Source organism: Leucoraja erinacea, chromosome 22 (assembly GCF_028641065.1).
Source record: "Leucoraja erinacea ecotype New England chromosome 22, Leri_hhj_1, whole genome shotgun sequence".
Taxonomy (NCBI): Eukaryota; Metazoa; Chordata; class Chondrichthyes; order Rajiformes; family Rajidae; genus Leucoraja; species Leucoraja erinaceus.
In genome coordinates this window covers 4844490-4865321 of record NC_073398.1, presented here as the reverse complement: position 1 = coordinate 4865321, position 20832 = coordinate 4844490, and the positions used below count along the sequence as shown (strand labels likewise).

At 49.8% G+C, this 20832-nt stretch overlaps 1 protein-coding gene across 2 annotated transcripts in view; it reads right to left on the bottom strand.

Annotated features, from left to right (window-relative positions):
* itpr2 (inositol 1,4,5-trisphosphate receptor, type 2) overlaps window positions 1-20832 on the bottom strand; it is a 387486-nt gene that overhangs the window by 231887 nt on the left and 134767 nt on the right. For both annotated transcript variants that reach the window (XR_008725216.1, XM_055652809.1), the window contains exons 26-35: window positions 19291-19458; window positions 17892-17981; window positions 16570-16698; window positions 14770-14892; window positions 13025-13225; window positions 8960-9211; window positions 6365-6490; window positions 2402-2530; window positions 1471-1591; window positions 612-802 (exon numbers count right to left, since the gene is read on the bottom strand). Coding sequence is in view for 1 of the 2 variants with exons in the window: in XM_055652809.1 (XP_055508784.1) it covers window positions 612-802; window positions 1471-1591; window positions 2402-2530; window positions 6365-6490; window positions 8960-9211; window positions 13025-13225; window positions 14770-14892; window positions 16570-16698; window positions 17892-17981; window positions 19291-19458 (1530 nt within the window). In the remaining variant the exon portion in view is untranslated. The remainder of the gene's footprint in view (window positions 1-611; window positions 803-1470; window positions 1592-2401; window positions 2531-6364; window positions 6491-8959; window positions 9212-13024; window positions 13226-14769; window positions 14893-16569; window positions 16699-17891; window positions 17982-19290; window positions 19459-20832) is intronic.

Here is a 20832-nt window from a genome sequence, read left to right as displayed (position 1 = left end):
GTCTTACAGCGTGGAAACAGGTCCTTCACCCCATCTTGCCCACTCCGACCAACATGCCCTGGAGTCCCACACTAGTCCCACCTGCCTGCGTTTGGCCCATAATCCCTCTAAACCTGTCCTATCCATGTACCTGTCCAAATGTTTATTAAACATTGTGATAGTCCCCGCCTCAACTACCTCCTCCGGTAATTCGCTCCTTCCACCCACCACCCTTTGTGTGAAAACGTCACCCCTCAGGTTCCTATTAAATCTTTCCCCCCCTCACCTTAAACCTATGTCCTCTAGGCACAGTGATGCAGTGTTAGAGTTGCTGCCTTACAGCGCCAGAGACCCGGGTTCGATCCCGACAACGGGTGCTGTCTGTACGGAGTTTGTACGTTCTCCCTCTGACCTCGTGGGTTCTCTCCTGGATCTTCGGTTTCCTCCCACATCCCCAAGGCGTGCAGGTTTGCAGGCTTCAGTAAAACTTGTAAATAGTCCCTTGTGTGTGCGGATGGTGTTAGTGTGCGGGGATCGCTGGTCCACGCGGACACGGTGAGCCAAGGGGCCGGTTTGGTTTCCGCGCTGTTTCTCTAAACTAAACTAAATGCAATGATGAGAGGCATAATCACCTGTAACTTCTCGATGATGTTCCTGTAGTCCAAGCCGGGCGCCCCCGAGGCATCGCGGTAACGAGGTGCACCGCGGGTGGACATACGCCAACCGATGACTGCTCTCTGCACCATATTGGAGTGGGTCTTCAAAAACAAGGTGTTGACTTGACTGTCCAGGTCCACGGGGATCGCTATAGCTCGACTTTTAGCTGCAATTTCAAGTCCAATGTTAGTTATACTTTAGCCTTGGCTCAATTGGTTTTGTTCCCCAACTCTAAACAAATGGGGAGAAGGCAGGAACGGGGTACTGATTGGGGATGATCAGCCATGATCACATTGAATGGCGGTGCTGGCTCGAAAGGCCAAATGCCCTGCTCCTGCACCTATTGTCTATTGAGTTTGTATGTTCTCCCCGTGACCTGCGTGGGTTTGCCCCGGGTGCTCCGGTTTCACCCACACTCCAGAGAAGTACAAGTTTGTAGGTTTATTAGCTACGGTAAAAATTGTCCCTGGTGTGAGTGGGATAGTGCTCCTGTACTCTAAATGCGGTCTCACCAATATCTCGTACAACTGCAACGTGACCTCCCAACGTCTATACTCAGCTCCAGGGTCCCTGAGATTAAAGGTGTGCTTTTCCCATCACACACTGTTTAAGAAAGAACTGTAGATGCTGGTAAATCGAAGGGAGACACAAAATGCTGGAGTCACTCAGCGGGCGAGGCAGCATCGCTGCAGAGAAGGAATTGGCGACGTTTCGGGTCAAGACCCTTCTTCACGCACACGCTGGCTGGCCAGCATCTCTTCGAGTACATCAATCACTAAGGAACGCGCTGTCAAATCAGTGGGGCCTGCACTAAACAAACTGATGCTAACTTACCCACTTCAGCCAGGGTTTTGATGCAAGACTCCACTGAAGACTTCTGAGACGGAGTTGGCCAGGCGCAGTTATAAATCCTAAAGGCAGACTGAAGCAGTTGAATAAATATTGGCTGGTGAGTCTGTAGACAGAAGGAAAAGTGAACGACTGTTAGAAGCCACAATTTCTCTCCCCTACATAATAACAACTGTACGTCTCCAAGAAATCGTGACGGTATATGGCCCATGACCGTAGACATTTGACTGAATGGTTGATTATGAAGTTGCCCAAGTCATGGTACGTTCCTTTCCGTGGCCTTACATGTATCATTCCAGGCCTCGGTTCTAGACTCAGGGTAGCCAAGCTCTGACTAAACAGGATAAGAGGTAACTCACCCACTCAAACAAACGCTGCACAAACAGCAGCTTAGTCAGTGCCGTCCAAAAGGGGTGGCACGGTGGCGCAGCGGTAGAGTTGCTGCCTTACAGCGCCGGAGTCCCGGCTTCCATCCGGACTATCTGAACGGTGTTGGTACGTTCTCCCCGTGACCTGCGTGGGATTTCTCCGCGATCTTCGGTTTCCTCCCACACTCCAAAGACGTACAGGTTTGTTGGTTAATTGGCTTGGTATCATTGTAAATTGTCCCTAGTGTGTGTCGGATGGCGCTAATGTGCGGGGATCGCTGGTCAACACGGACCCGGTGGGCCGAAGGGCCCGTTTCCGCACTGTATCTCTAAACCAAAATACTGGCAAAGAAAACTAGCTCAGCTCCATTCATAAACCCGAGAACACCTATTGGCGTTAGGGGACCAGGCCTCCCGTGTGACAGGGACCCAACGGGTCCCACTTAGTTTAGTGAACTTATAAAGATGCTCAATGCCTGCATCTTGGCTTTTGAACACTTGTGGATGTGGAAAGATAAGAAGGAGATGTTGTCACAAAGGCACCTTACCTGTAGACTGGTGCTGTTGTCGGAGAAGGGGGAGCTGAAGAAGCCGCTGACGATGTTCGTCACGGCCTCGGTCACGTACCGCTCCAGCGCCGTGTCCGCGTGCTTCCTGTCCGTCGTGGAGTTGCACACCTTGAGCAAGACAGCCAGCAAACGATAAGTGGATCAGTCAAAAGGTGAGGGCAAACTACACCAGAGAGCGCGCAACAACGCTGACGCACGTGGCAGAAGAACGAAGGAACGCAGCTGCAAGAGCTGTCCCAAACGACCCGCTGAGTTACTCCAGCATTTTGTGTCTATCTTTGGTTTAAACCAGCATCTGCAGTTCCTCCTTACACAAGGTAGGGTGGAGCCCATCATGGTTCATAGGTGAGGGGGCTTCTGATAGACAGATGGTTGGAACAAGCTCCGGAGATTAAAACAGAAGGTGAGAGACAAAAGGATTGAAGAGTTGTGAATTGTGAAGTCAGAGGATGGAATGTGGGTGAAGGGGGGGAAATGGGGCAGGGCTCAGGTGTGGGCGAGGGAGAAGGGAAGGGGGGGGGGGGGGTGATGTGGGGGAGAACGGGTGGGCAGGGCTGGTGGGGTGGTTAGAAGTTACCTACAATTGGAGAATTCAATATTCATACCGCTGGGGTGTAGGCTGCCCAAGCAAAATCTGAGGTGCTGTTCCTCCAGTTTGTGTGTGGCCTCACTCTGACAGTGGAGGAGGCCCTGGACAGAAAGGCCAGTGTGGGAATGGGAGGGGCAGTTAAAATGGTTGGTAGCTGGGGGATCCAGAGGGCCTTGTAATATGCGTAAATGTTTGGCGAAATGGTCACCTAGTCTATGCTTTGTCTCGCTGATGTACAGGGGGCCACATCAGGAACATCAAATGCAGACGAGGTTAGAGCAGGTGCACGTGAACCTCTATCAAAACTGGAAGGACTGCTGGGGTCCCTGGAGGTGAGGGAGGAGGGGTACAGGGACAGGTAGGTGTTGCATCTCCTGTGGCTGCAGGGGAAGGTGTCTGGCATGGGGTGTCCGGGAGGGGGTGGCAAGAGATGAGTGAACCAAGTTACGGAGGGCGAGTTCTCTGCAGAAGGCAATGGTAGAGTTGCTGCCTCACAACGCCCTGACCACGTGTGCTGTCTGTGCGGAGTTTGTACGTTCCCCTCCGTGACCTGCGTGGGTTTTCTCCGGGATCTCCGGATTCCCCCCACACGCCAAAGACGTGCAGGACTGGAGTCGCTTCACGTGGATTACAAATTATACATTGTCCCTAATGCGTATCGGATAGTGTAAGTGTGCGGGGTATCATGGACTCGGTGGGCCGAAGGGCCTGGTTCCGCGCGGTATCTCTAAACTAAACGGAACTAAACTCAAGGTGGAAAGGGGTGGAGAGGGGAAATTGTGACCAAAGATCCTATGGCTTGAGTGGGTGCAGGATTTTTCTGGAGCTCCTTCCTAATGACAATATCTTGTATGTTCAAAGTTAATAAGGGAGACTAGGCAGGAATATCAAAATGGTCACCTGCAGCTGAGAAACAAAAAGATGATTTGTGTATGAAGACGCCATGACCAAAGCAAAGATACTACAGCGGAGACGGAAGCCGGTTACTGAAATGGCGCTAAAGATTACCCATGACCCTACTACGGCCTTTACGTCAAGCGGACTACCTTGCTCCGCTATAGGATCTTTGGATGCGACTGGTAGTGTGATCACGCTGTGAGGTGGGGACGCTGGTGGGACAAGTAGAACTCTATTCGGACGGGAAAGGCAAGGACTAGTAGAACTCTATTCTTGAACGCACAACCTTCTAACCCAAGAAGCCAAAGTGATACTTCAATAAGAAGGTAGGTAGTGCCTTAGGGCAAAAGGTGGAGCTGATTTACTGTTGTCAGCTTTACATTGTTGATCAATCATTAATTTACCTGCATTTTGTGCACCAGTAACTTAGAAAGAGGAACGCAGATATAAATATTCCTTCTGCTGACATCCAGTTAATAAGGATTCCTTGTTTTAAATTAGACCCATGGTTATTGCTTTGTGGACAATTTAAATAGGAAGGCATGTAAATTCAATTGACAAATAGCATCCAGTACCTATGTTTACAATGAGTTTACAATTCAGTGAAGAATTCTTTACTGGCAAAGTTTCACAAGGTATTACTGAGGCCTTATTAACTTCCTCACGCACTGCCAGTAAAAATTCTCACGTGAACTGATCTTTCAAGAACCAGTTCGAAATAACGGTAGATACAAAATGCTGGAGTAACGCAGCAGGTCAGACAGCGTCTCTGGAGGAACAGGTGACATTTCGGGTCGCGACCCTTCATCAGACTGAGAGTCGGGCGGGGGAAAGGGAAAGGAGAGATATAGGCGGGAGTATAGAGAGATATAAAACAAATGAATGAAAGATAAGCAAAAAGCTGCAGGCTAGGTGAGAACGAGTTGCAGACAACGAGACTCAACAAGTCGACTTTGAACCTCGTGCCACGACTTGAGTGGGGGAGGGGCGGCGAGAGAGGGAAGTTCGATAAATCAATATTCATACCGCTGGGTGTGTAAGCTGCCCAAGCGAAATGTGAGGTGCTGTTCCTCCAGTTTGCGTTTGGCCTCAAGCCAATAACTGTGTTTTGTTTCCCCAATCTTTAATAGGCTGTGGGCCGAGCATCACAAAACGTGTCTAGAAATCAACTTTCATGACCCATGTCTCGGAACTACATGAAATTCTGCACAGATTTAGATAAAATATCACTGAGAAGGAAGTCATAACTCGTCAGCGCCAAACGTTGCACATTAGTTAATTAAACTAATTAGAAAACGAGATTGAAAAAGTAAACGCCATCTAGTGTGCAATGCCCATATTACACATTAGGGAGCCTATTTCCGTGTTGCAGTCTCTTTAAACCATATATTATTATACCATCTATTTATATATATATATATATGACGTGAATATGACTAATTAAGTGTAATTATATATTAAAATTATGTATAATTATATTATATAAAAAGAATATACAGAATATAATTGTGAGTTTTTTTTTTAATGAGACTGCCCCACAGCCATAGTGGGACTGGGACAGTGCCAGGTTGGGGGAAGGCTAAGGCATCTACTGCTGACAGGAAAATGCCTAACCCTAACCATAACTCGCCCCCTTCCAGAGCTGCCCACGGCTGGGGCTGGAGCCACTTTAGGACCGGCTACGTGTGGCCCTGCAGTGCATCCACCTCGGCCAGCATGCCCTTCTGGTGATGATGATGGATGGGGAGCAACACTGCCCTGCACACCGCCTTCAGCTCCACCATAGCGCCAGGCTCTGTCAGACCGCCCGCCCGCACGCTTGCTGCAATACTGGCCGGCCAACAACCCGACTGACCCCTCGCAGCACCCACCGGAGGCCTGACGGCCCGACCGTTCCTCCACAGCATTCATCGGCCTACCGACAAGCCCAACCGACAGACTGACCGACTGACTGACATACCCGAATTCTAACCCTAGCTCTATTCGTTATTTATCATTTTTATTTAACAGTTCACATCATAACTTTATAAAGATAAATCAATTGAAAAACAAAATGATCCGCAAGGTTAGCATTACCTTTATTCCTTGGAAACCTTGTAATTGTTTTGATGTAATGAGGAGGCAGCCATGATCCCAGGGTCCTCGCTGCCTAGCGACCATTGGTCAATTTGCGCCCGACCTCAATGTCAAACGTGCATTGATTGGGCAATTACTACTCAGAAAATTTAAGGTTTTTCTCATATTTCTTAACAAATGTGCAGGTTTTGGTCTTGACGAGTTTCAGGTGTGGATTTATATAATATTTTTACACAATATGTTAAAAAAAATGTAGGTAGTTCCGTGAGCTGGGTCACAAACCTGAACGAAAAAGCTCCTCGGCCCACAGCCTATAATCCCTACTGACGCTGAGAAGTGTTGGCAGAGGAACAAAGGGAGCCAGTGAACCCTGGACTTACCCGGTTCATGTCAACGATAAAATTCTCAAAGAGGTTCCAGATGTGGTTGCTTGTGTAAATCTCCTTCATCTCCACCTCTGTGTCCACGTAACAATGGTTGACAAAGTTCACGTACGCCATCTTCACCTGTCAGGACACGTGTTTTGTTGATTCATCAAGGAATTATTTACACCATGGAGCAGCAAGGCACTGGAACAGGCCCTTCAGCCCACAATGTCCACGCTGAACCTGATGCTGTTAAACTAATCCCCGCTGCCTGCACATGATCCGTATCCCTCCATTCCCTGCATATCCATGTTTCATAAGGGTTTCATAAGGCACAGGCCATTCAGCCCATCAAGTCTACTCTGACATTCAATCAAGGCCGATCTATCTTTCCCTCTCAACCCCATTCATATAACCATATAACCATATAACAATTACAGCACGGAAACAGGCCATCTCGGCTCTACAAGTCCGTTCCGAACAACTTTTTTTTCCCCTTAGTCCCACCTGCCTGCACTCATACCATAACCCTCCATTCCCTTCTCATCCATATGCCTATCCAATTTATTTTTAAATGATACCAATGAACCTGCCTCCACCATTTCCACTGGAAGCTCATTCCACACCGCTACCACTCTCCGAGTAAAGAAGTTCCCCCTCATATTACCCCTAAACTTCTGTCCCTTAATTCTGAAGTCATGTCCTCTTGTTTGAATCTTCCCTATTCTCAAAGGGAAAAGCTTGTCCACATCAACTCTGTCTATCCCTCTCATCATTTTAAAGACCTCTATCAAGTCCCCCCTTAACCTTCTGCGCTCCAGAGAATAAAGACCTAACTTATTCAACCTATCTCTGTAACTTAGTTGTTGAAACCCAGGTAACATTCTAGTAAATCTCCTCTGTACTCTCTCTATTTTGTTGACATCCTTCCTATAATTGGGCTGCCCCGACTGTCAATCATGGCTGATCTATCTTTCCCTCTCGTTCTCCCATTCTCCTGCCTTCTCCCCAAAACCCGTACCAATCAAGAATCTGTCAATCTGCGCCTCAGAAATATCCAATGCCTTGGCCTCCACAGCCGTCTGTGGCAATGCATTCCACAGATTCACCACCCTCTGACTGAAGAAATTCCTCCTCATCCCCGTTCTAAAGGTACATCCTTTTATTCTGAGGCTGTAGCCTCTGGTCCGAGACTCTCCCAGTAGTGGAAACTCCCACTCTATCCAGGCCTTTTGGGAAGTTTAAATGAGGTCAATAGACAATAGGTGCAGGAGTAGGCCATTCAGCCCTTCGAGACAGCACCGCCATTCACTGTGGTCATGGCTGATCATCCACACTCAGTACCCGTTCCTGCCTTCTCCCCATATCCCTTGACTGCTATCTTTAAGATTTCTATCTAACTCTCTCTTGAAAGCATCCAGAGAATCGACCTCCACCGCCTCCTGAGGCACAAAATTCCACAAATTCACAATTCCATAGATTCACAATTCCGAGAATAATGAGGTCTCCCCCTCATCCTTCTAAACTCCAGTGAGTACAGGCCCAGTGCTGTCAAAAGCTCATTGTATATGTGCCTGTAAAAAAAGCCTCTTTAATGCCACCATCGTTTCTGCTTCCACCACCACTCTGACACTGTGTTCGAGGCCCCCCTGCACTGTGTAAAAGAAATGTGTCCTGTACATCCCCTTTCAACCTTGCCCATCTCACCGTAAAACCATCATTTCCAGTCTTTGACATTTCCATCCTAGTCACAGAGTGCTACGGTGTGGAAACTTGCCCTAACTTGCCCACACCGGCCAACATGTCCCATCCACACTAGTCCCACACTAGTCCCACCGAAAAGTAGTAAACACTGCCCAGTCCATCATCGGTTCTGACCTCCCCACCATCGAGGGTGTCTATCGCAGTCGCTGTCTCAAAAAGGCTGGCAGCATCATCAAGGACCCACACCATCCTGGCCACACACTCATCTCCCCGCTACCTTGAGGTAGAAGGTACATGAGCCCGAAGACTGCAACGACCAGGTTCAGGAATAGCTGCTTCCCCACAGCCACCAGGCTATTAAACTCAACTCAAACAAAACTCTGAACATTAATAGCCCATTATCTGTTTATTTGCTCTTTATCAGTTTATTTATTCATGTGAGTATATATTTATATAATGGTATATGGGCACACAGATCTGTTCTGTATTCATGCCTAATATGTTCTGTTGTGCTGAAGCAAAGCAAGAATTTCATTGTCCTATCTGGGACACATGACAATAAACTCTCTTGAATCTTGAATCTTGCCTGCGTTTGGCCCATATCCTCTAAACCTGTCCAAATGCGATAGTACCTGCCCAACTAACTCCACTGGCAGCTCGTTCCATACACCCACCACCCTGGGGGATAAAGGTTCTGAGTGTGATATCCATGTTTCATAAGGGTTTCATGAGCCATAGGAGCAGAATAAAGCCATTCGGTATGGCCCAGCCCATTCGGCCCATCCATACGGCCCAGCCCATTCGACCCAGCGACGTTTCCTGCTTCTCCCCAAGCCCCTCCGCGCCCGTTACCTTGAGCGACACAGCGTGCCGGCAACAGGACTGATGAGTTGAGCCCGTCCCTACCTCAGGTATGCAGTCGTCGTGGGTCACCACCCTCACGATGTCGTCCAGGGGCAGCAAGGAGTTGCATTTGATTTCGGTGTAGACGTTCTTGCCCTCGGTGCACGCGGCCAGCAGCTCCACCAGCGCGATGTGGTAGTTCAGGGCGCCATTCAAATCGCAGCGCTCCTGCTCCGACGACATCATTTGTAGCAGCAGCGGGAAGGAGGCCCGATCATTGTAGAAGACCAGGACGTCTTCTCCCCCATTCGCCAGCTGTGGAACACACCGAGCAAACACCCTTAATCTGGCACTAAACCATATTCCCTTCATACACACGCAACAAGCTGGCAACATCTCTGGAGAGAAGGAATGGGTGACATTTTGGGTCACGGCCGTTCTTGTCTCGACCAGAAACATCACCCATTCCTTGGCCGGAGTTCCATCTTCCCAGCAAGAGGGCCTATAACATCGGGCCACCGTTGTGGCGACTGGCTGCAAAGGCCTCAAATAGGCCCCGACCTCGGGTGGACTAGGAGGAGGAGGAGGAGGAGGAGGAGGACTGGACATTTTGGTGCCTTCCCTCACAGTGGAAAGTATTGATTCTGCTGCTGGGGGGGGACGTTCATGTTGAATCCTATAGTGTATTGTGTCTTTTTTCTCTTTGTATTTTATATGGATGTATGGTAATCTTTTTTTTCTCTGTAAAGCATTTTGGCTTCAACGTGATTTGATTTAAAAGTGCTATATAAATAAAAATGACTTACTTACTTACCTTCTCTCCAGAGATGCTGCCTGTCCTGCTGTTACTACAGCCTTTTGTGTCTATCTTCAGTTAAAACCAGCATCTGCAGTTCCTTCCTGCACTTATTCCCTTTATTGTGCATCTGTGCATTGTGGACGGCTCGATTGTGATCACTTATAGTCTTTCTGCTGACTGGTACAGGCTTTAGACTAGAGATACAGCGTGGAAACAGGCCCTTCGGCCCACCAAGTCAGCACCAACCAGCGATCACCCCCTACACTAGCACTATCCTACACACAACAGGGACGATTTGACCAGTTTTACAGATGGCAATTAACCTACAAACATGTACGAGTGTGGGAGGAAACCGGAGCACCCGGTGGAAACCCACGCGGTTACGGGGAGAATGTGCAAACTCCGCACAGACAGCATCCGTAGTCAGGATCGAACCGGGCCACGTGGGTTTTTCCCGGGTGCTCTGGTTTCCTCCCACATTCCAGAGACGTGCAGGTTTAGCCTCGGTAGCCATTGGAAATCTCCCCTGGTGCGGAGGACAGAACTAATGTACGGGGCGATCGCTGGTCGGGGCGGACTCGATGGGCCGAAGGGACTGTTTCCATACTGAATCTCTAAACTAAACTAAAATAGACCGCTGTTGCAAGCGAGTGAGATGTAAATACTGTTGATGTCTAGTGATCAGGTAATCAATCAGTCAACACTGTGTGTGGCAAGCCACAATACATGAGGTAACGCCACATATATCTATCGCGCAACAAAAGATGTAGTAAAGAGGCATAACTTGTTCCAAGATTTTATCAGGAGTCATTCATGTGAAGTGCTTCAAATGTTGGCTTTGACAGAGTGGATGTGGAGAGGCTATTTCCACTAGTGGGAGAATATAGGACCAGAGGAGGTTGACAAGAATGACCCCAGGAATGAGTGGGTTAACATATGATGAGCGTTTGTCGGCACTGGGACTCTACTCACTGGAGTTTAGAAGGTTGAGGGGGGACCTCATTGAAACTTACAGAATAATGGCTTCCTGTGCGGTTCCAAATAAATTTCCAAGATCCTTCTTTATGTCTACAAAGCCCTTAACGGGCTTACCCCCACCTACATCAAAAGTCAGCTTACCCACCACACCACCTCCAGGTCCCTCAGATCAGCCGACTTGGGGTTACTGAACATCCTAGGCATAAGCTCAGGGGTGACCGTGCCTCTGCGGTTGTAGCTCCTAGACTGTGGAACATCATCCCCCTTCCCATCAGACCCGCCCCCTCCATCGACTCCTGTAAGTCGAGACTTAAAACTCATCTTTACTCTCAAGCTTTTCTTGACGTCCTCTGAGCGAGCGCTATATGTATGTAGCGATGTATGTACTTAATCTATGAACCACTGTTTGTATAACTTTAGTACCTCCACCAATGTAAAGCACTTTGGTAACGAGAGTTATTTTTTAAATGTGCCATAGAAATAAAAGTGACTTGACTTGACTTGACTAATGAAAGGCCTGGATAGAGTGGATGTGGAGAGGATGTTTCCACCAGTGGGAGAGTCTAGGACTAGAGAACACAGCCTCAGAATAAAAGGACGCACCTTTAGAAAGGAGATGAGGAAGAATTTCTTCAGTCAGAGGGAGGTGAATCTGTGAGATTCTTTGCCACTGAAGACTGTGGAGGCCAAATCAATGGATATTTTTAAGGCGGAGATTGACAAATCTTTGATTAGTACGGGTGTCAGGGGTTATGGGTAGAAGGCAGGAGAGTGGGAGAACGAGAGGGAAAGATAGATCAGCCATGATTGACAGGCGGGGCAGCCTCGATGGGCCGAATGGCCTAATTCTGCTCCTGTGTCACATGAGCTTTAGAGGTACAGTTAATGGAGATAGAGAGTTTAGAGTTCGTGGCAACCACCGATCACCGATCACACAAACACTATCCTACACATGCGGAACAGTTTACAATTTACAGAAGCCAATTCATCTACAAACCTACATGTCTTTGGAGTGTGGGAGGAAACCGGAGCACCCGGAGACAACACACACGGTCATGGGGAGGATTTACAAACTCCGTACAGACAGCACCCATAGTCAGGGTCGAATCGGGGTCTCTGGCACTGTAAGGTGCCAGAGCCTCTACCGCTGTAACATCGTGCCACCCTTATGATAATAATCTTATGATCTTAATGTCAGCACTTGGAAGAAAGTCCAGGCCCAATTTGGGATGTTATGGTTTTATTTCATCTTCTGTAACCCTGGCCGACCCCACTGACATTTTCATGTTCATAAGGGATAGGAGCAGTAAAAGACCATTCAGCCCATCAAGTCTACACCACCATCTTTCCCTCTCAATCCCTTACTCCTGCCTTCTCCCCACAACCCCTGACACCCGTACTAATCAAGAATCTATCCATCTCTGCCTTATCCATGGATCTGGCCTCCGCAGCCTTCTATGGCAATGAATTCCACAGATTCACCACCCTCTGACTAAATAAATTCTTCCTCATCTTCTTCCCAAAGGAACATCCTTTAATTCTGAGGCTATGACCTCTGCTCCTAGACTCTCCCACTAGTGGAAACATCCTCTCCACATCAACTCTATCCAGGCCTTTCATTATTCCGTACATTTCAAGGAGGTCCGCCCTATTCCTTCTAAACTCCAGCGAGTGCAGGCCCAGTGCCGTCAATATATTAACCCGATCATTCCTGGGGTCATTCTCGTAAACCTCCTCTGGTATCACTCTGGTAAACATGGAGGAGCAAGGGAAGACCTGGCATTGTATTGTATTGTATTGTATTGTATTCAAATTTATTGTCATTGTCTCAATTTGAGACAACGAAATGAATTTCCCTTACAGGCAGTATCATAAAAAAATCACAAAAAAATAATAAAAATAAATAATAAATAAATAATACAACATATTAAAAATAAAATTGAAATTGAATTAAAAATTTAAAAAATTTAAAAAAAGCACAAACACAGAAAGTCCACGACACAACATAACATAAATGGCACCAAGGTGAGGATGGCACCATAGTCCAGCCAGCCTCCCCTCCATGTTCATCCGTGGTCGGGGCCTTCCGAGCACCCGCAGTCGCCGCCCCGGGTGGCCCGATGTTCAGGCCCTCACGCATGGGGGGGGGGGGGGGGGGCGAGGGAGAGGAGGGGGGGGAAACAAAGAGGGAACCTGGCGCAGATATCTTTGTCACGTTGTCAGTGCCCTTTATGTGGCCACTATTTGTATACCTCGGCTACACAAGCAACGGTTTTCACTGTGACTTGTAAAATGTGACAATAAAGTATCCCTCCCTCCCTCCCTCCCTTCATTACCAGCAGTGCCGTTACCTCAGTCATCACCATGTCTTGGCACTTCTTGACGTACTTCCCATCGGCCTTGATGATGGTATGCAGGAACTTGAGGTACATGACCTGGCGCCCGTGCGTCTCGATGCAGTGCACAAAGTGCTGCACCACCCTCTCGCTGATCTCGTTGCACAGGTGGTAGTTGCTCAGGAAGATGTGTCGCATCGTTTCCGCCTCCTGCAGCTGCAACGGTGAAAGCGGTGCAACCATCAATGCATGCAATGGCTCGAGGACAACTCAATCTCTCCACTCTCACCCTCAGCCTGCACTCTCTAGTTTGAGAACACTTAATGAATGAACAAATGAATGAATGAATGAATGCATGATGAATACGGTACCTAGGTACATTGTAATGCCTTGGTTTGCATACAACCCAGCAGTACACATTGGGCAGCAAGGTGGCGCAGCGGTAAAGTTGCTTCCTTACAGCGCATGCAGCGCCAGAGACCCGGGTTCGATCCTGACTACGGGCACTGTCTGTACGGAGATTGTACCTTCTCTCTGTGGCCAGAGTGGGTTTTCTCCAGGATCTTTGGTTTCCTCCCACACTCCAAAGACGTGCAGGTTGTAGGTTAATTGTCCCGAGTGTGTGTAGGACGTGGTGGGGGAGGGGGGACAGTGGTGGGGGAGAGGGGCAGTGATGGGGGAGGGGGGCAGTGTGGGGGGGAGGGGGGGCAGTGGTGGGGGAGGGGGGGCAGTGGTGGGGGAGGGGGGGGCAGTGGTGGGGGGGGGGGGGTCCCAGTGGTGGGGGGGGGGGGGGTAGTGGTGGGGGGGGGGGGGGCAGTGGTGGGGGAGGGGGGGCAGTGGTGGGGAGGGGGGAAGTGGTGGGGGTGGGGGGGGGGGAAGTGGTGGGGGGAGGGGGGCAGTGGTGGAGGGGGGGACCAGTGCTGGGGGAGGGGGGGCAGTGGTGGGGGAGGGGGGCAGTGGTGGAGGAGGGGGGCAGTGGTGGGGAGGGGGGGAAGTGGTGGGGGGGGGGGGGGGCAGTGGTGGGGAGGGGGGAAGTGGTGGGGGAGGGGGGGCAGTGGTGGTGGAGGTGGGGGACCAGTGCTGGGGGAGGGGGGGGCAGTGCTGTGAGGGGGAGAGGGGGGGGCAGTGGTGGTGGGAGAGGGGGGGCAGTGGTGGGGGGGGGGGGTGGGGGGGTGGGGGAGGGGGGGAAGTGGTGGGGGGGGGGGGGCAGTGGTGGAGGGGGGGTCCCAGTGCTGGGGGAGGGGGGACAGTGGTGGGGTGGGGGGGGGGGGGAGACCCAGTGGTGGGGGAGGGGAGGGGAGGGGAGGGCGGGGGAGTGGGGAGTGAGGCCGGCTGCCACATGCGGCGGGAAGGCACAAGATGGGACTTCTGTAACTTTGTCGGTGCCAATACGTGCCAACAATCGAGTACTTATTTTAGTTTTTTAGTGAAACAGCGCCAATACCCACTTGGTAACCTGCAAACCTGTACGTGTTTGGAGTGTGGGAGGAAACCGGAGCACTCTGAGAAAACCCACACAGGTCACGTGGAGAAAGTACAAACTCCGTACAGACAGCACCCGTAGTCAGGATTGAACCCGGGTCTCTGGTGCCGTCAGGCAGCAACTCTACCGCTGCGCCACCGTGCCACCCACTGACCTGTGTACACATCCACTCTGTAGCAGCAACGGTGATGAGAGGCATCAGGGCGAATAATTCACCGTGGTTTTCTGGAGGGTATCCGCGAAAACGGACAAAGTTTGTGGCAAATCAGGTACTCACGCCAGGAGTGAGGAACAGGTTGAGATGTTTGTGGAGGAGGGCCTGATTCTGGACGTTTCCCGCACAGAAATTCTGCACAAAGCCGTGGGCCAAGGTCATAATCTCGTTCATCTTGGTATCTGTCTGCAAAAGAGAGATAGCACTGGTCAGATGCGGAGACAGACACGAGATGCCGGAGTAACTCAGCGGGTCAGGCGGCATCTGTGGAGGAAATGAATGGGTGATGATTCGGGTTGAGACCCTTCTTCAGACTGAGAGTCAGGGGAAAGGGGAACGGGACATATAGACGGTGTATGGGAGATATGCAGAAAGCAACAGACAAACACATGAGAAAACAAACGCGGCTGAGGTAGCGAGTCTGCGTTAAAACGTGGTGGAACAGTCGGAGGAATCACAGTGAGGGAAGCAGTGAGAGAGGGTGCTGCAGAACTGTCGTCGGAGAGAGGAGGAGAAGTTCTTTAAAGTTGACACACCTTGAGGAGATTTCACAGTGGAGCAGACAAAATGTGTAGGAAGGAACTGCAGATGCTGGTTTACACTACAGATAGACACAAAAAGCTGGAGAATCTCAGCGGGTCTGGCAGCATCTCTGGAGGAAAGGAGCAGACCTCATATTTTTGCTAGGGCAGCTTACAATCCAGCGGTATGAATACTGATTTCCCTAACTTCAAGTAAAGGGCCCGTCCCACTTGGCCGTCATTTGCGCGTAATATACGCGACATCATTTACGCGTCACGACTCGTGCATCGTGACACGCACGTGATGCGAGCATGGTGCGTGATGACATTGGCAGTGACGTGCGGCCGGGCGCGGCATCGCAGGATTTTGTGATGTACAAAATCTTCGTGCGCCATCTATGTGACGCGCAAATGACGGCCAAGTGGGACAGGCCCTTAACAACTTGCTTCCCCTTTCTTTCCGTCCCTACCCCACCCAAGTTGTTGTACTAGCTTCAAAGTTGTCGTGTTGAGTTTCATTGTCTGTAACTCGTTTTCACCTATACCCACAGCTAACAATGGCCTATTTCCTTTATCATCGTTACTTTTTTGCATATCTTTCATTCATCTGCTCCATATCTCCCCACATCACCGTCTATATCTCTCCGTTCCCTTTCCACTCACTCTCAGTTTGAAGAAGGGTCTCGATCTGAAACGTCACCCATTCTTTCTCTCCAGAGATGTTCCCTGACCCGTGGAGTGACTCCAGCATTGGGGGATCATGACAGAAGCCTCCTCGTGGAGGAAGCGACGATGCGATGCGCTCTGTGACGTGTCGGGCGACAATTCTGTCAACATGTTGGACGACGCCAGAAGCCAACTGCGAGCTACAACGTCTGAAACATGAGCGAACGACCTCCAGCATTTTGTGTCCATCCTCGGGTCGGGACCCGGCTCTGGAGCGTTTAACATAGAAACATAGAAATTAGGTGCAGGAGTAGGCCATTCGGCCCTCCGAGCCTGCACCGCCATTCAATATGATCATGGCTGATCATCCAACTCAGTATCCTATACCTGCCTTCTCTCCATACCCCCTGATCCCCTTAGCCACAAGGGCCACATCTAACTCCCTCTTAAATATAGCCAATGAACTGGCCTCGACTACCCTCTGTGCCAGAGAATTCCAGAGATTCACCACTCTCTGTGTGAAAAAAGTTCTTCTCATCTCGGTTTTAAAGGATTTCCCCCTTATCCTTAAGCTGTGATCCCTTGTCCTGGACTTCCCCAACATCGGGAACAATCTTCCTGCATCTAATGCAAAGTCCGAATTGGCGGGCGGTGGGGTCGGGGTCGGGAAGCCTACCTTCTCGTAGGGGATCTGCAGCAGGTCCAGCACGGCGGTGTGAGCGCCCATGTTCTTCAGCAAGCGCTGCTGCTGATTCCTCGACCGCCTCACGTTCTGTACGCAGAGCTTGCTGAGTCGGAGCAAGATCTGGCGGGACAAATGGTGGGAAAGATTAAGCAAGGTTCACACTGGTTCATAGGTTATAGGAGCAGAATGAGGCCATTCGTCCCATCAAGTCTACTCCACCATTCAATCACGGCTGATCTATCTTTCCCTCTCAACCCCCATTCTCCTGGCTTCTCCCCCTAACCCCTGACTAACCCCCGCAGTAATTAATAATTTGCTAATCTCCCCCTTGAAAATATACACTGACTTGGCCTTCACAGCCATGAATTCCACAGATTCACCACCTTCTGACTAAAGAGCACACGGGTTGATGAGATGCCAAGAGGTTGATGTAAGGAGATGGAAGCCTGAAGTCTCACACCCATCAGGTTGAGGAACACCTACTTCCCTACAACCATCAGGTTCTTGAGCCAACCCTACTCCTGAACCCATGCAGAACTCATAGACTTCATCAACTTCACCACAATATTCACCCTGCACTCAAATTTACTTGGACCATCCCCGACACCTCCCTCCACTTTCTTGATCTCAGTCTCCATCACAAGAAATAGACTATTGACTAACGTCTATTACAAACCCACTGACTCCCAAAACCATCTCGACTACACTTCCTCACACCGTGCTTCCTGTAAAGACTCTATCCCCCTACTCCCAATTCCTCCGTCTACGCCGCATCTGCGCCCAGGTGTTCCATACGAGAACATCCGAGATGTCCTCATTCTTTGGGGAACGGGGGTTCTCCTCTCCCATTGTAGATGAGGCCTTCTTTCGTGTCTCCTCGGTACCGCCCTTGCTTGCTCCCCTCCCCCTAGTCGCAACAGGGACATAGTCCCCCTAGTCCCTACCTTCCACCCCAACAGCCATCGCATACGACACATAATCTAACAATGTTAGTTAAGTGTGTGTACAGGAATAGTACACTGAGACAGTACACAAGAGTCGCCATTTTGTTTTGGCGCCATTCAAGTCCGTAGCTACAAATGTATAACGTAGCCGTCAAGACCCGTTGCATAAAGGCACGTATACACTGCGCAGCGTAAATCGTGCACCTTTGAGGTACACCACATGAGCTTTGTAAGACTATATACAAAGATCCAGACCCCACTAGATCATTGAGCACCCAGCCTAACACATGCAACATGGAATCAGTGTTGTGAATGTGAGCCGCTGACGGGAGAGTTGTGGCGGCCAGAAAACTATCCAGCTTCACTCACCTCCTTTACAATCTTGTAGTTGTTACTGCTGTTGCTGTCTATCTGCGGTTTCTTGATGCCATCTTGAATGGGACTCAGAATCACGGGATCCTTCAAAGAAAATAAATATAAGGAACGAGAAATGCAATAAAATAATTACCCGTATTTCCCGGCAATGAAGACGCAATCCCAATTTAAGTTGCTAAATTTTGAAAAAAGGCTGGCGGGACAGGATCAAGGGTTTGGTTTAGTCCAAGGGTCAGCAACACCACCTGCGTGACCCGAGACTGCCTTCAGTTCCCAGATCCCTCGGGTCCCCGGGACTGGCTGCAGTTCCCAGGGAGTGATTGTCAGACGGAGCGGAGTCGGTGGGATGAAGGACCTGCTTCCACGTTGTATCTCTAAACTAAAGTGACTGAGCTACAGCGCATCGTTTTACGGTAAATATTGACCTCATAAAAATAAAAGAGTAAAAGGTTTTTCAAACACACACAAAAAAGAGTTACTTACGGTGGCAGCTTGAAGGGCACAAATGAATGCAATTAACAAAAAGAGAAATGACAATTAATTTAACCTGTGATCCTTTACGGTTGTGTGAGCAAGCCGAGATCGCACCCAGTAACATAGACACAAACGCTGGAGTAACTCAGCGGGACAGGCAGCATCTCTGGAGAGAAGGAATGGGTGACGTTTTTGGGTCGGGACACTTCTTCAGACTGAGTCAAGACAGAGGGAGACGTAGAGATATGGAAGGGTAAGGTGTGAAAACGTGAGATCAAAGGGGAAGAAGCTCAAGAAAAATGTAGAGTGGACCATTGTTAACACAATCCATAAAATGTAAGGAGGTGGTCAGAAAAACTGGTCAGAGAACTAGGATGGGGGAGGGATGGAGAGAGAGGGAAAGCAAGAGCTATTTGGAGACAGAGAAGTCAATGTTCATACCGCTGGGGCGTAAGCTGCCCAAGCAAAATATGAGGTGCTGTTCCTCCAATTTGCCTTGGACCTCACTGGCAATGGAGGAGGCCCAGGACGGAAAGGTCAGATTGGGAATGGGAGGGGGAGTTACAGTGCTGAGCCACCGGGAGATCAGGTAGGTTTAGGCCGACTTAGCGGAGGTGTTCAGCGAAACGATCGCCGGACCCGCGCTTGGTCTCGCCGATGAACAGGAGTCCACACCTGGAACAGCGGATACAGTAGATGAGGTTGGAGGAGGTGAAAGTGAACCTCTGCCTCACCTGGACCGACTGTCGGGGTCGTTGGACGGAGTTGAGGGAAGAGGTAGAGGGGCAGAATGTGGCTGATGGTGAAGATATTTAGATGTTGCAGGAGTAACTGAGATTTGAGACAAGGTGTGACAGAGAACCAAGGCGGGCGGGCGGGGGCTGGATGGGAGGACGGGGCCCGGAGGCTGTGAACCAACCTCGGCCTTGCTGTCCTCGGCTCCTTCTGCCTGGTTCTCGCTGCTGCCGTAACTGCCTTTCTTCTCCACCCACAGCTCCGACTTCTCCACCGTCAGGCGTAACAGGTCCAGGTCGCCTTTGATCTGCTTGTAGTTGTCCACATCCTGGGATGAAACCAGCAGCTGCACCTGAACAGAGAGGAAGGTGGATGACGGGCGATGATTCAGGCCTGCTCACTTCATTACCGCACGTCACGGGTCACAGTCAGATTCTTCCGTTTCCCTTCCGTTGATTGTCACGCCTACTGAGGTACAGCGGAAAGCTTTTCTCCTTCTTTGTATCGCATAACATGCACAAAGTATGCAAAGAGACGCCACGTATAGGGATCGACAGTTACAAAGTGTTCAGTATCATCCTCAATGGGCCCTCTTTGTTCTCGAGGCCCCCCCCCCCCCCCCCACACCGGACCCCATTTTGTTATGGGCCCTCTCTGGGACACCGGATCCCATTTTGTTGACAGTGCCCCCCCACCCCAGGAACAGGCCCTTCGGCCCTCAATGTCTATACCGAACAAGATGCCAACCTAAACTGATCTCATCTGCCTGTATATATCCCTCTAGTTCATATCCATATGGATCTATCCATTCACTACCAATATCCCTCAATTCCTTGAACTTCTATGTGTCTATCTAAAAGCCTTTTCAACGCCTCTATCGTATCTGCCTCCACCACCACCCCAGGCAATGTGTTCCAGCCCCCACCACTCTCTGTGTACAAAGCTTGCCGCGCACATCTCCACTAAACATTACCCCTCTCTCCGCAGAGCTATGGCCTCGGGTGTTGGACATTTTCACCATGGGAGCAAAAGGTTCAGAAGTGATAGGAGCAAATTAGGCCATTCAGCCCATCTAGTCTCCTCCGCATTTCAATCATGACTGACCTATCTCTCCCTCTCAACCACATCCTCCTGCCTTCAACCCATGTCCCCTACACCCCTACTAATCAAGAATATATCTATCTCTACCTTAAGGATTCAGACTGTCTAACGTAGTTAAGCCTAAAAACTTCTATCAAGTCTACCCTCATCCTCAGACATTCCAGAGATAACAACCCAAGTTCATAGCAAAAGGATTTGAGTATAGGAGCAGGGAGGTTCTACTGCAGTTGTACAGGGTCCTGGTGAGACCACACCTGGAGTATTGCGTACAGTTTTGGTCTCCAAATCTGAGGAAGGACATTATTGCCATAGAGGGAGTGCAGAGAAGGTTCACCAGACTGATTCCTGGGATTTCATATGAAGAAAGACTGGATAGACTCGGCTTGTACTCGCTAGAGTTTAGAAGATTGAGGGGGGATCTTATAGAAACTTACAAAATTCTTAAGGGGTTGGACAGGCTAGATGAAGGAAGATTGTTCCCAATGTTGGGGAAGTCCAGGACAAGGGGTCACAGTTTAAGGATAAGGGGGAAAACATTTAGGACCGAGATGAGAAACACATTTTTCACACAGAGAGTTGTGAATCTCTGGAACTCTCTGCCACAGAAGGTAGTTGAGGCCAGTTC